The 15,409-nt window shown below is 43.2% G+C and overlaps 1 protein-coding gene across 2 annotated transcripts; it reads right to left on the reverse strand.

Annotated features, from left to right (window-relative positions):
- Positions 1 to 7,199: 7,199 nt before the first annotated feature.
- On the reverse strand, positions 7,200 to 14,795 carry NME5 (NME/NM23 family member 5). Of its 2 annotated transcripts, none has more exons than XM_018081151.2 (6): positions 14,675 to 14,795; positions 13,365 to 13,531; positions 11,387 to 11,592; positions 10,911 to 11,011; positions 9,790 to 9,908; positions 7,200 to 7,437 (listed from the first exon to the last, which is right to left on the reverse strand). In XM_018081151.2, exons 2-6 carry the CDS (start codon positions 13,491 to 13,493, stop codon positions 7,372 to 7,374), a joined length of 621 nt encoding a protein of 206 aa, XP_017936640.1. In that variant the 5' UTR covers positions 13,494 to 13,531; positions 14,675 to 14,795; the 3' UTR covers positions 7,200 to 7,371. The 2 variants fall into 2 exon arrangements, with proteins under 2 accessions (XP_017936640.1, XP_008919293.1); XM_008921045.2 differs by lacking the exon at positions 14,675 to 14,795 and adding an exon at positions 13,628 to 13,755.
- Between the last annotated feature and the right edge of the window lie 614 nt (positions 14,796 to 15,409).

The following is a 15,409-nucleotide window of genomic DNA, read 5'->3' on the forward strand; positions in this document are numbered from 1 at the left end:
AACCAAATAATTCCCACTGTTGTTGAAGGCAAACAGAAGAGAGCATTCCTCAACATGTTCCTTTTGCACTGTGTACCAAGGCAAGGCAAAACTTTTAGAACACAATTTTTTCCTCTAAAGATTAAGCAAATTCCCATCACTAATGTGTCATCTGTGCACCAGTGTGCAAATCTCACAGCCTCCACGAGCAAAACCAGTTTAATGCTACACATGTGTGCACATAAAAGACAGAATCTGTTTCTGGAAAACTCACAGGGCACCAGACACATCCACATCCAGCTCTGTCACATCCACAGGTGGGTTGGCACATACAAATGGGGACTTCTGAAAATTATTCTGTATTTAAACCGTCTCAACCTTAAGGAAGAAAACCTGTGGCAGAAGTGTAAATTACTACTAGGTGACAATGAAACTATTGATTTTCATTGGAACTGGATAGATAGATAAATAAAGATCCGATTCCTTGTCAGTACAAGAGAGTGAAAATCAAAAGCTGCCAGTTTATACTGTCAGGACGTTACAATCTCAGGTCATACCCAAATTGACACAGTCTGTCAGCATTCACCTCAGTAGAATGACACCAGATTATAGTACCCAAGGACGTGGCCAAACATCATCTTCTGCACTAAATCTAAAAAAGCACACAAAAAATTGTTCATTTCAACTTAAAAATATACTTCCCCTTACACCTTTTCCCTCATGGCAGCTGATGAAGGTCATATCAACTGTTTGTACCCAGAAAAAAAAAACAGATGTGGAAAAAAATTTTAATTGTCTGTCAGGCTGTGCTCTCTCTGCCCAGGCCAGTCCTGCCTACACACACACAATTGTCACTGAGCTGAGAAGAGCTCAGTAAGAATTTTTGCAAGCTGGGTGTCCCAGTTTTGGAATAGGGAGACATTTCATTTCAGTGTTGTTGGAGCAGAGGAAGATGCAGGCAGAGCAGAGGATCCCACCTGTCCTCACTTGGCCTTTTCTCTACCAGTTCTCTTTCCTTCACAGCTCTAAACAGGGTGTAAGTGAACACATTGTGTGTTTTCCCCTTGGATTCATCACCTTTAGTGGCTGTAGACAACAACACAGAGCAGAAAATAAAACAGCTGGAGATGCTGCTGGAGCAGAGAACCACAAATCCTCCCAACCAGACTCATCTGTATCCCTGGAGCCAAATGAATCCCAGAGCTGTGCTAAACATGCTAAAATACCACCTTTTCCTTTACTGTGAGACATTTTCCTTTACTATAAGACATTTCTATAAGATGTTAGACCAACTGATTCTTTGAGGTTATTCTGCAATACATGTTATTTTTAAAAATAAGCCTTGGCTGGACTGAAAGAAAACTGGCCACTAATTTCTGACCACTGCTTTGGGAAGTCCAAAAGTCATTAACAAACTTGCAACAGCATTACTACATTGACTGCAGATTTCTTTATTAAATCATCAGACCACACAGAAATTCTCTACACATATTCAGGTAGAAAAGCCTCCAAAGAAATGATTCAAAACATGAGATGCCAAGTAATCCAAGCACCAAATGAATGTCAAACCTTGACAACAGAGGTGTTAAACTCCCCATTCCTACCTACCAGTAGGTACTTAACCAGTGCTCATGCAGGAACCATCTGCTTATGCACTTGCCCATATTTTCCAACCTATATGATTCTGTGATTCTAGATCCTGCTGCTGCTCCAAAGGATGACAGGGAGAATCTTTTCATTTTTTGGTCCCTGACCTTCACATTTGTACCAGTTCCTTTGTACTGCATTGCCTCACCTACTGAGCAGAGATATTATAGAAATCATAGAGATATTATAGGCATCATCATTAAAACCATGTTTATGGATTACTTAAAATTGTTCATTCCAGAAATCCCACAGAGTCTTAAAAAGGAACATTTTGCAGAGAGAAAGAGTAACTGGTAAAGATAAATCATGGCTGCTTTGAGCTGTGGTGGCACCCTTTGCCACAGTTAATGATGAATTAATATCAATTACAACGCTAAGCTTGGAGAATGCCTCGGCACTGAGTCAGCACTCAGGTAAGGCAATGTTTTATTGCAGCTCATTAAAAGGAAAAAAAAAGCAATAAAAGGCTTAAGAACCATCACAGATCCTGACTACGTGAAGCTAATAAACAGTATGATAAACTATCATTTACATGAATAGGAAAAGGAATGGACATTTCATTTCCTAAGCCTTTGTTGCTCCCATTCAGTTGCACTGAGGGGGCTGTTTGGCCCCATGGTGCCTTGTTTACAAGAGAACTTTGCAAAACAAAGACAGTCACGGTCAAAACTTTGCTGGTCCATTCAGTATATTTACATGGAAGAGCTCTGAGGAAAACAAGTGTTCTGACATAGCCTCATGGGATAGTTCAGTGGAAGTGGTAAGTGGCAGGGAATGATCTCATGGCTATCTAGATGTGTGGTGCCCACAGAAAAAGCAGCTGGTATTCAAACTTTCTTCATCCATGCAAAAACACTTGAGCAAAATGGAAAATGCCCAAGTGTTCTGCATGCAGGGAACAGTATTGTCCAAGTCTGGCTCCTGAGAAACTGGGCACAAGCTCCTTATAGGAGTGGAAAATGTGCCATGCCAACACCTGACAGTACATTCCAGACGTACGTCCACCGCACCATCTGAGCAGCTCCCAGGAACGATCCAATTTTCCCCCTTCCTTTTAACTGACAGAATGGAATTGCTCTGGATTTACAACGAAGCACAAACTGAAAGCACAGTTGGAGCCACTGTTTTTTAAGAAGACCTTGCTATGCCATAACTTTTCACGGTTCAGTTGCTAAATTACACATTATAAAAATAAGTAAGTGCAATTGAGGGACTGTGTCAATCTCAGAAGTTTAAACATCACCCTGTAATGGCTGCTTTATAGTAGCCCACAGTAAAGGGGTTTATGGGGCGTGCAGGAGGTTTGTCCGCACGCGTCCGTTAAACACTCCTGGGAATTTTCTCACATGGAGAGACGAGGCCTGACACAAACTAAACACAAAACATTGCCAGTCATTCACACGGCAACAGGAATGCCACCCAGTAAGAAAACACTTTACAACACCTGAAAGAGATAAGATCCACTGGCCAGCACGGGCAATATGTTGCTTTTGGAAATGCAGAATTTCCCAACCTGACAGTCAGTGCAGATTCTGGAAACGCTGACAAAAACACAACTGTCCCCTTGTAAGGAAATGAGAGCTTAAGTGTTGATTATAAATAGATGATAAAGATGCACGAGTGGTTTGCAGAGGAGTTTACTAAAGCCAAGAGTATTTAAAGCCAAATTAGGTTCTTGTACATAAAAGTTCCCTGGAATTTAGGGTGAGTTCATTTGTGATTCCTTGCTCAGGCAGCCTGGGGCTGACAGAGTGCACCCAACTGCCCTTTCTCTCAAGCCAAACAGAGGATCCATCCAGGCTGACTCAGAGATCCCAGGTAAAAAGGCTTCTCAATCAACTAAATATGACGGTAATGAAGTAGCAGACATGGTATCAGTGTTGTGTTGTTTTATTGTTTAATAATCATTCTTCAGAATAGCACCACAGCTAAGCAAGGGTGAGTCAGTCTGGGGCTCTCGGGGTACAAAAAGCGATGCCATACAAGGCAAATGTAACCACACCCAGCAAGGCACCACCTGAAGACCTTTGTGCAAAAGCATCACCTCCCTCAGCCCTAAAACACAAGCAGTGAACTGAGGAGAATTCTTAATCCTTCGGTGTTACCATTATTAGAGTATCATTCACCCACTTGTCTGCAAGCTGCCTTCTTCTCCCACCAACTGCTTCGTCTCACAACAATGCCTCACTTCGGGCTCAGAAGAGCAACACAAAGCTCTCCCCTGAGCTTATGGCAGTGTCCCCATGATCACTTGGTGGGAGGCAGCATGACAATGATTTGACAGGCATCCTCCCAGGGAGACTCCACACATCAGTCACGCCGCTGACACACTCCACACCCAAAGGAGCTCATCCAGACTAGGGAACAGTGCTCCTCACTGACCATCCAAAAGCAGCAGGTTTTTCCATTTCACTAAGGGCAGAACCAGAAAGAACCTGTTTCCTGTGATGGTCCTGGTGACACTGCCACACTGGTTTGAGCCAAGTCTGCCAGAGTAAAGCCAAGCAGCAGGTAACGAGCACAGAGCACTAAAATCTTATTTCTAGTCCACGAACAAATCTACTGACTGGCATCTAAAAGAGAATAGTACTGCAAAAACAATCACAGTTATCTTTTTATGGTGATCTTTTTATGATGTGCAAAGAGCCTTTCCAACAAAATAAAAATAATTCCACTTCAGATTTTCTTAAAGGAAAGTTAAGAACCACAGTATTTTCAGAGGATGTGCTGTTGTTGGGTAGCACCAAAAATGACCAACATTTACTGTGCAGTACATGAATTATCTTGATCTGACTGCTCCGACTTAATGAATTAATGATGACCCTTATGTCTTCAAATGGCATCTCACTTTAATATGGCACCAAAAAAATAAGTGTTTGAGTCACTCCTTCCCTTCATGTACTGCCATGAGACAAACATCCATCAGTTTATCACCAGTGCACCAATCTTTCTCAGACAACTGTTGTTTAAAGGACAGTCATGATAAACAGCTTGAATGAAGGAAGAAACACAAATCCTCTTTTTCTACGTGAGAAAAATGAAGGTTTGCAAATCTCTATGTAACAGCCTTAAATTTGCTGACTGGAAGTGCTGAGCTCTGCCCAGCGTCTCATTTCTGGAGCTCTGCACACTGGAACGCTCTGACATATGTGGGCAATGGGAAACTGGCTGTGATTGAGGCTTCTGCCATCTTTTAGGTATGATCAGGGTTCCTGGCAGTTCAACTGTTCTGGAAGATAATAAATCCCTTAGGAGACAGGAAGGCTGAACAATCACATACTTCAAACTAGCCCAACCTGTGTAGTTCCAAGAACAACTTCCAGTGCAGGTGATAGCAAGTGTATGATAAGTGAAGTTCCAGGAGAAAGCCAGTTGAAAAAACAGAATTAAGGGAAACAGACTGAACTGCTGGTTTTATGGACGCAGCTCAACTCCAGCACTCCGGCAATAAAACTAAAATGAACTCCCTCAAAGCTAAAAATCCCCAATAAAACTGAACAGGCAAGGTAATTATTTTGACTTGACAGAGGGAGAGGACAGGTCACTTGTTTCCACAGAGAGCACCTCACCTTGCTGACATCAAACAGCAAGACATCTTTCAGTTCTTCTGGGATTTCTCCCAAAGCTACATTTGCTGTGCCATGGATTTACCACACTGGCCAAGCCCGTACCACTCTGGGCTAAATAAGAACCTAAAGACCAAAAGAAAAGCAGCAGCATGTGCCCCAACAGCCTCTCCCGTGGTGTCACAGCTCCCCCACGGGACCAGGCTGCTTCTCCATTTCACATTCCCAGGACTGACCCTCTGCCCACATCCTGCTTATTAACGCAGGTTCCTCAGGATCTCAGCTGGGAGATTTGCTGAATCAATACCTGTCCTGTGAGGACAGAGTCGGGATGGCACCCATGGGATGAAGGGAACTTCTCTCTTTCCACCTTTCCCTTGGAAAAATGGAAGTGAACACCTGGTGTTAGCTCCAATATGAGAGAGTAATTCCATGACAGATGAACACTTGAATGACTGAAAATTTATATTACATGGGTGATAAAGGTGACATTTTCAACATCAGCTGTCTTTGCCCTTTCTCCCAAACCCCCTGGTAAGGACCCACCTACTCTATGAAGCTACAATTCTCTGCAGGTACAAAAGCAAAACTGGGAACTCCAGCAGTAACATAAAAGACATATTTATTGCCAAGCAGTATCACATCAAAGTAACCAAATGCCAAATTAACTTAAAAAATACAGCCAAATGCCTTATGAATTCACTGGATTTTCATTTTTGGCACCTTCAAAAAAGGAATTTTTTTTTTATTTTGCTGACAGGAAACCACACAGCACAACTGTCCTGTAATTGGAGCAATCAGACACACATGGGGACAAAATTTATAGGCAAAATAAACTGCTTGTGAACAGATCTGTTTGCTGTATTTCTAACCACCTCATTTTTTTTTTCTTCACTATTCAAGGGTTTGAGCTTTCTTTTTTTTTTCTTATCCTAGAAGTCCCAAGATTTTTATGTCCTGGTACTGTAGGGACCAATTTTCTAAATGTTTATTCTCAGGGCTGGCAATAGTGGTTTATTCCACTGAGAGGATAAGTAATTCACTTAAACAAAATTTAATGTTACAAACAAATGACTTATGTTTCTGGTAATTACTGAAATTGGGGGAGCAAGTTTTTTCATGAAACAAATTATGAAATTGCTTGTTTGTTTAGTATTAGTCAAGCATACCAATATTTCAGGGTTATGAAAATGACACTTTCTTCATTCTAGCCAGTCAAACCAGAAGATATTAAGCTTGAAGTTAACAGTATAAGTACAGCTCTTTGAAGAAAATCAAAAAGCCCCACATCCCCAAAAAACAGTTCATTTACTTCAGAAAAGGTAATAGTGTGGGATTGACCCACTGCCCCATTTTCTTGAAATTCTCAAATAGAACACACTAAAGTTCAAGCAAAACCAAAATTCTGCATACCTTTAGGAGCAGGAGCACACAGAAAACACTCTCAGGGTGAGCTGTTCCAGATAAGCACTTTGCTTGCAAAAAAATGTTGGAAGACAACCTTAGTCCTTGACTAAAATACATCTTCTTGGGACTTGTAATGGAAATCAAAGACTGATTTATAATCACTGTACCTTTTGCCATCGAGATGGGAAAGGTGCATTCAATGTACCTTCAACTTACATTCTGACAAAATAAATCATCTTTAAGAGTAACCTTAGCTCGGTGACATAATGAGCAATTAAAATTCCCAAGTTGCTAATATGCCTCTAGTAATTGTTTTGTATGTTACATCCAAGTACCTCCCTTCACAACTGAATTCCTCTCTGCTAAAAAAAATGCTGAAAAACCACTCTTGGTTTCACAAAGCACAGGCCAGGTGGGTGTCATTTGGGAATCCACACTGGTGTAAATAATTTTGTTCTCCCCACACCAAGAAAAATGGGGAAAACAGCAGTAAGTCACACCTGTTGAGAATGTTGTCTTTTTCTAATCACCCAATGCCATAAATTTATCATGTAATTCTACATTCACTTCATCAATAGAGAAGCCACTAGAGCTACTTCATCCTGGTTAAGTGCAAGGTTATTTATTCCATGAAGACACAAGTAGTTATGATAAATGCATTTATTTCAGATAATATTGGTTACACAGTCAATGGACACACTGATAATATACATCTGTAGCTTGAAATGCCTGACATGGTTTCCACTGAGCCCTCACCCCTCGATGCTCCTCCTCAGAGATGAAATTGTAGTTTAGGTTTATTAGGATTGTGTTCAATCAACCAGTCAGCGAGCCAAATCTGTGGACAAAAACCCCAAATGTTGTCAGTTTTCTGTTGTTTTCTACTAAATGTATGGGAGAATATTAAAAGCATTATTTGAAACCTCTGCTACAGATACTCTCCTACTGTGCTGCAAAATTAAGACCTTCCAGAAAAAAATGGACATAGAGATAACCTGCTTTTTCAAAATATTCTTTTAAATGTTCACAGCTTATATTGCTTTTGAACAATTCACGCTGACCTTTAGAAGACAACTCTTCCTGGCAGTGTTTATCTTTTTGTAATTGTAAGAACATTTGAGCCATATTTCAAATAATCCAGCCAGCTCTGCTTTGGAATGAGGCTGCAGGAGACACATGAAACTGCTTAATGAAATATTACTCCTGACAACACTTACAGATACCTCATCTAGTAATCATTCATTCAAAGTGCCAGCCTTCTGCACTCAAATCACTTTATAATACCTAAAACTTAAAACCAAAACGTGGTTACTTTTTGAAATTCATCTTGTAAGTTTTCCAGCATGTTGTACTTGAATAAGAATGTGGGAGGCAGGAATGTTGTGAGTCCCAACTCCATCTGCCAGTCTGGGCCTGGCCTTAGGCAAATTAACCTTTTGCCTCGATTTCTCCACTTGTAAAGCAAAGTTTTTAACACATCCTTATTTACTTCACAGGGCTGTTGACGATTAGTTTCTGGAATGCTGAGTGCAACAAACTTCATACCACACTGTGAAGTGAAAGAACTGGTGGAATGGCAAACGAGGGAGGTCAGCAACACTCTCCCTTTATCACCACTGCAAAAAGGTTGGTTTGCAAAGGGAGAGCCAACAAGCTGAGCACCAGGACAGGTCAGTCAGAACAGCAGAGGAACAGTAAGAACACAAGACAGAAATGGAAAACAAACAAATAAAAAAATCTCAAAACACAAAAGCCCTTAGAAAAGCCACTTTGGGGAAAAAAATTAAAATAATTTGAACCCAATTAAATTTATCCTGTGTTACTTAAAGAATTGGCTGAGACAACCTCTGTACTGCCAGTAAGTATTTCTGAGTGCACAGCCAGTTTCTGATGCCATCTTCAAGAAGAAAGGAAAGAAGGGAAAAAAAAAAAAAGGATACTGGAAAAAACCAAAACATTCCATTAACAAAACATTCCATTCCCTCCCTGTGAGTCACCTACCAGGTAACAAACAGAAAAGCAACAGGTAACATATATTTCTGAAGCAGTATCAAATCGTTTTCCTGCTGTTACAAGTTCACAGACATTGTGGACGGCCAAGAAGGTGCGAATATAATGTTTTTAGCAAAGCTATCAACACTGCTTCATACAGCTTTCATATAAGCAAAGAAGGAAAGCATTGCCTCGATTAAGTTACTATTAGATACCTCATAATTGGCTAGGAAATTGTGCTAAGAATGCAGATTAAATGAAACCCAAAACAATGAGTTAAAATAATGGGACTTGTAACAAGAAAAAAATCAGTTTTTAATAGAGTGAAGACATGACTGAAGGGAAAGAAGATGGTAATACTCTTCAAATATGCAATAGGAAGCTGCAAAAAAAGGAGATGATACATTGTCTCCAGTGTCTTCTGGGGATAGTAAAAGGGGGGAAAGAAAGTAATGGGCTCAAAATTGGAGCCCAGGAGATTTAGGCTATCTTTTAGTGAAAGCTTTTAACTAAGTATAATTAAGCACTGAAACAGATTGCCCAGGGAGACTGTAGATTCTCCATCATTTGGGGTGCTAAAAACCAGGCCAGAGTTAGATACAACTGGTCTGGCCTTTGGGCAAAGGCATAGACTTCATCTCTGTTTTTGAGATTTCTATGGCAACAGCGCCAGACATACAGATAAAGTAAACAGGTTATAAAGTTGGAACAATTCAAAGTGCATTTAATTTGACCTCATGTATATCACATGCTCACAGAAACACCCCAAGTCATTTTTCAGGCTTTTTTTCCAGAAATGTATCTTTTAGAAAAATGCAATGTTGATTATAAACCTGATAACGATGTAAAATCCACCACAACTGCCATCAAGTTGCCACATGGATTAATTATCTGCATGCTTAAAGAAGTAGCAGTGTGAACTAGTACTAGTAGAGCTTTAAAAATACAAAAACACATTTACCCTATTTTTCCAGATGAAAGAAAGCTCATTTTGTTTGGGGACTGAAAACACACCCTTGTTTCATCTCTAACAAACAAATCAACCTCTTGAAACCAAATGTTATTTGATTAGCTCATTAGCTAGTAGCTAAAACAGCACAGCTCTTCAGCAACAGAGTAGTTTTCCTACATACAGGGACTTAGTAAACACAGAGTAAATGTATCCCAAAGCTTATCCCAAAGCTTCCACTGTACCTACCATTGGGTCTGCTGGCTTCTTTTTGCACAGGGCAGTGAGCCCAGCCAGCAACGTTGGCTTCACATACAGGTTCAAGTAATCCCTTGCTCTTTGTCCAGTGGGAACTGGCTCCAGGATCGCTGGGAAGAGTAACCACAGGTGTTAGAAAGTAGCTTGTGGAGTGATTAAAACCCTTGCTCTTTCAAAGTTTGTTTATAGGTGAGCTGCTCTTCTCCTTAACAAGTTAATAATACATCATGGGGTTTATAGCTTCTCCCACAACAAACTGCAAAGAAACTCCCTAAACCTCTTTACAATGTCCCTGAGGTAATGTTACTAATTATAGTCTATTATGGAAAAGGAGGAAATCCCATCATCCCGGGAAAACCTGTATGCCTGAAGAGAAACAATATATCCCATGTTCAGCACTTTCTTCTGGCAGTGTGAAGGTGCTTTCTAAAGACCCTAAAGATCCCACCTTTAGCCCTGCTTTGTTGTCAGGGTGAGGAGAAGACATAACTTACAATGGGTAAGGTTTGGAGGGAAGTGCAACATTTTCTGCTAAATTCACTGATCTGCTTGACAAAAGCAGACGCGTTTTTCCAGCAGTTGCACTTGCATCTTTCTGTCAAAGAGCAAAGCCTGTTACAAACAAGAGATCCTCTCCCAGCCTTTCCAGGTTCTAAGGCCCCTTTCTTTGGCACTTAACTTTAGAATTGCACTGTCATGTGAGCATCCAGCTGTTTTTGAACAGGAATTACTCAGCCTGAGCCCAAGAAGAGAGTCAGCTGAGAATTCTCAAGCCAACAGGAGTCTCTGGGGCTGACAGTGCCAGAAACACTTGGAGTGTGACAGCTTCCCATTTCCTCTCATTTACCAGCTTTGTCTGCTCCAGTTCTCTGAGCACAGAGTTTGAAAAGTGGAAGCAATCCGTGTAACTGTATTGGCTCTTCAGACAGATTTGGTAGCCTTTCATAGAAGTACCAGCTTATACATAAAGGGACCCACAAACAGCAAACAAACCCAACCTCTTCTAAATCAATTGTATCTGGAGTCTGGGCAGAGACAAGTAATACCAGGGAAGAACAGGAAAGGAATTTACCCTCCCCAAGACTGGCAATGTATCAACTGAACCATTTTACCTTCTGGAAACATGAATCGAATCTCTCTCTCTGCCGAGGAAACGCTGAGACTGCCATGAAGCCCATTCCTCAGCTCATCAGTCCCATAGAGTGCTCTTAAGCTAAAAACCAAGAAAAATAACTGCTTGGAGGGCAACTGCAAATCCCTCCCAGGTCTCTGGAGGCTGAGAGCACAGAAAAGCAATATATATGGACTAATTAACAGGACACAGGCTTGATTTTGTTTTAAACATAGGAAGTAGCTACCTAAAACTTCTGTTCAAGCACTCATCATTCCCTATAAAAGAAGTGAACTCTACATAATAAAAAACAAAGGTGAAAAGCTGCTACACAAAAGTGAAGAGACAAGAAGCCACTCCAAATCTGTGTCTGTACTGTACAAAAACAAAAACAAAAAAAAAAAAGGAGGAATTCTGGTCTCAATTAAGAGAATGACAAAGTCCTGCTGACTTCCCCAAGGCCAGTCAGTGAGTTACCTGTGAGGGTGAGTTATCCTAGCTCTCAGGCTGTTGGATGGTCCAAGCAATTCCTTCCAGTGTGAGATTGCACAATGTCTGGCAAGAACCATAGCAACTAAAGGGCCAGAACTCATATAGGCTGTTAAATTAGGAAAAAACACTTTCCCAAATTGGTCTGCATAGAAGTTGCTACATTGCTCTGGGCTTAACTGGAGCCTTCGTTTCTATAAAGTGTAAAAGACAAAAAAAAGAATTAAAAAATCTTGGCACATTAAAAGAGTTTAGAGCATTAAAAGACCTCAGAGACGATACAGTCCTCTGCTGCAGCCATATCTTCAAGTGTAGAACACAGAGCAACTTCCAAGCCTAATCTGATTCTCCCAGATCTGATTCTCTTTGAGATACAGAGTAACAAAGAGCAAGACTTGTCCAACTTAATTAAGCAGACAGGCCATTTGAGTAAGATGTGATTTTAGCCCAGGCAAACTACAGCATTTTCTAACTGCCGGATGACAGTCAGGGCACTGTACAGAAAAAGTGAAGAGTGTTACAAGGGCAGGATTTCATTATTCAGCTGCTCAAGCACAATGTTCTACTTTTAAACAATTTTCTCTCCAGCCCACACTGTTAATTATGCAATTGTTCTATTTTTCATTCAGTACTCATGCTTTGTCACTCTCCCAGTAGCTGCCTAGGTTGCAGGTGGCCAGGATCAGGACAACTCTGGGAGGTTATCAGAAAGCACAGGGCAGTCAAGAAAAAAATTTTAAAGTGCATTCTTAGAGCTCAAACTTACACAACAGAAGAGTACCATAAATTCAGAGCCCTAATAATTTTGCTGTCAAAAGCCATTGGAGACATCAGAAGACCCCATTAACATACTAGAATTAAATAAATAAATAAGTAAATATATCTAATTTGTTTCATCTTCTGATCATATCATATCAATAGAATCACGGAATGGTTTGGGTTGGAAGTGGCCTTAAAAATCATCTGTTTCCAACTTCTCTGCCATGGGCAGGGACACCTTCCACTAGCCCAGGTTGCTCCAAGCCCCATCTAACCTGGCCTTGGACACTTCCAGGGATGGGGCAACCACAGCTTCTCTGGGCAACCTGTGCCAGAGTTTCACCACCCTCACAGGGAAAAATTTCCTCCCAACATCCCATCTTTCAGTGTGAAGCCATTCCCCCTTGTCCTGTACCTCCATCCCTTGTCCCCAGTCCCTCTCCAGCTCTCCTGGAGTCCCTTTAGGCTCTGGAAGGGTCTCTAAGGTCCCCCCCGGCTGAACACCCCCAGCTCTCTCAGTCTGTCTGCAAAGCAGAGACGCCCCAGCCCACGGAGCATCTTCGTGACTTCCTCTGGAGTGCCTCCAACAGGTCCATAAATAAATAAATGCAAATAATAAACACAAATAAATAAAAGAACCAGAAAGGTACCAAAATACCCCACCCGACACAAGGGGGGGGCGGAGCCCCCGCCGCCCTCAGGCGCGAGCGCACAGCGCCCCCCAGCGGCCAACCCGCCGGACATTTACATATTCATAAACCATATTTAAATAATCATGAAGCCAATTTACTCTAAAAACAGCGGAAACCAAAAAGAAGTCAGACTGCAACTGGCCAGCTATCGAATTCAATTAATTTCTACTATCCCCCTGCCTACTGCACAAAACCTCCTGAGACCAGAATGATGTGCTCTCCAAAGAGTTACTTCAGAGAGTCCACACATCTGCTCCAGGCGTTTGCTAAATCTTTTATTAACCAAGTCAGTGTTTTCCTGTGGTCAGCAAAACAGTTGGTCTGCTCTGTTCCATCCCATGCACCAAGAAAAGGTCTCCTTACAGAATCTGGTAGCGATGCTTGATGACATGAAAAATATAAATTGATTTTTGGACACACAAGCTTTTAGTTACTGGCTTGATTGCTGAAAGTTAAAATAAATATCGTCCTGACTTATAAGCTGTAGTTGTTCTCTCTGGAGCACAGCCTGTTACCTGAACGATCGTGAATCCTGATCGGAGAATGATATCCTCTATTTCTTCTTCTTTATCAATGACATCAGGTTTGATGATAGCTAGAGTCTTTTCCACATAAATCTGGGGTTCAGGCATTAACACCTCCATCTTGGCTTCTAAATTAGAATTCACGTGGCCCTTTTGTCCTGCAATGACACCACGACATTTGGAGTTTGTCTACTGCACAGTCCCCTGCGGTGACATCCACCATGTACTCCGGGAACAGACAGGGACACCCCCACCTCACAAAATCCATAAGATGTTCTCTGGACTGGTCAGTGCCCTGCAGTTCACATTCCCATTTTCAGTGCAGCAGCATTTTGTGGAAAGCAAGGAAAAGATTTAATGTTGTTCTTCACTAACTCTGACACTGTATGAGGAAAGAGAAGTATTATCACACACCTTGCTGAGTGCAGGAGCGAGCCAGGCTCGCGGGCTCACTGCATTCCCACACCCTCCATCCACCAAACCTGGGCTCCTCCAAACCCCAAATCTGTATTCTCACGCATGAAGACTGGGGAGCTGGTCCATCTCTGAGCCTCAGGGTATTTCTCAATCGTTATTTAATTGCTGTATTTATGGGCTCAAGACAAAGTGCCAGTTTTCTCACTGAGCGGATGCATTGGCAAGCCCAGAGCACAGAACTGTGTCGGGAATGGGGGAACTATTTTCAGGGTTTCCTACAGACTTGTGACCACTTGTGACCTTCTTCTCATCAAGAATGGTGTGGGTGGGAAGGGACCTTAAAGATCATCTCGTTCCACCCCCTACCATGGGCAGGGACACCTTCCACCAGCCCAGGTTGCTCCAAGCCCTGTCCAACCTGGCCTTGGACACTTCCAGGGATGGGGCAGCCACAGCTTCTCTGGGCAACCTGTGCCAGGGCCTCCCCACCCTCACAGGGAGGAATTTCCTCCCAATATCCCATCTAACCCTGCCGTCTGTCAGTGTGAAGCCATTCCCCCTTGCACTGTCCCTGCAGGCCCTTGTCCCAGGTCCCTCTCCAGCTCTCTTGGAGCCCCTTTAGACGCTGGAGCCTTCTCTTCTCCAGGCTGAACACTTCCAGCTCCCTCAGCCTTTTGAAGCGAATTTAAACAGCAGGATGCTGTGGGGGATCGTGTCCAACGCTCACAGAACCGCACACAACGACACCTGCAGCGCTTCCCTCGCCCACCGCCCGCTCAGCCCCACGATCCCCACCCGCCCTGGAGCAGAGCCGGGCACGCAGCACCGGCCTGGCCGTCTCCCCCGCTGCAACAGTCGCACGTAACCGCTCCCGTTCCACCTGCCTCAGGACCGGGATGGGCTTTCCCACCCTCTGTTCCTGGGGGATTCCCGGCGATCCCGGCCCGCCGTTGCCAGGCGATGGCGGGGCGGGCGCGGGACACAAGATGGCGCCCGCGGGCCTCGGCCGCGCGGGGCGGGGCGGGACGAAGATGGCGGCGGGAGCGGCGCGGTGATGGCGGCGGGAGGCGGAGCGGCCCGCACGGGCCGGGAAAGCCGCGGGCCGCGGGCTTACAACTGGCGGCCACAGCTGCCTCGGGAAGGGCTCCCCGTGTCGTGCAGGAGTACCGTGACTGGAGGGGACTCCCAGAAAAACGGCATTTCTCCGTGATAATAAAAGCTTTATGTCAGTTTTACCTCAGGCTTACAACCGCTGAGGGAGGGGATGAGGTCACAGCGAACGCTCGTGAAGTAACGCGATTTATCGGGCGGGGGAAGAACACGCACAGAAGGCCTTTGCAGGTTATTTATCGGTGTTTGTGGAGGTTTCCTGTTTAGGTTCCTGCCCAGCAGCAGCGGGTGAGGGAACTCAGGGCGCACAGCCTCCGGCACACCCGGCCACTGACCCGCCTCCACAGCTCTCTAATGGTGTTCTTCAGCACTGTTATTGAATTACAGTGTCTATCCGGTGCCACTTAACTCTTACGAGAAAAAACAAACATATAACGAGTAGGAAACAGTTTTCTACATTAAGCCATGATGAGCTGCGCCTTAAGCAGAGCTGGGGAGCCACCATTCCC

Source organism: Manacus vitellinus, unplaced genomic scaffold (assembly GCF_001715985.3).
Source record: "Manacus vitellinus isolate BGI_N305 unplaced genomic scaffold, ASM171598v3 scaffold_51_pilon, whole genome shotgun sequence".
NCBI classification, from domain to species: Eukaryota; Metazoa; Chordata; class Aves; order Passeriformes; family Pipridae; genus Manacus; species Manacus vitellinus.

What these genes read in the sequence shown, in the direction of transcription:
- NME5 (XM_018081151.2), bottom strand. Translation starts at nt 13,493, where the DNA reads ATGGAGGTGTTAATGCCTGAACCCCAGATTTATGTGGAAAAGACTCTA. An exon ending in CAGGATTCACGATCGTTCAG is followed by an intron (nt 11,593 to 13,364) that starts GTAACAGGCTGT and finishes TACACTTTATAG; the next exon opens with AAACGAAGGCTCCAGTTAAG. An exon ending in AGGATAACTCACCCTCACAG is followed by an intron (nt 11,012 to 11,386) that starts GTAACTCACTGA and finishes CTTGGTTTTTAG; the next exon opens with CTTAAGAGCACTCTATGGGA.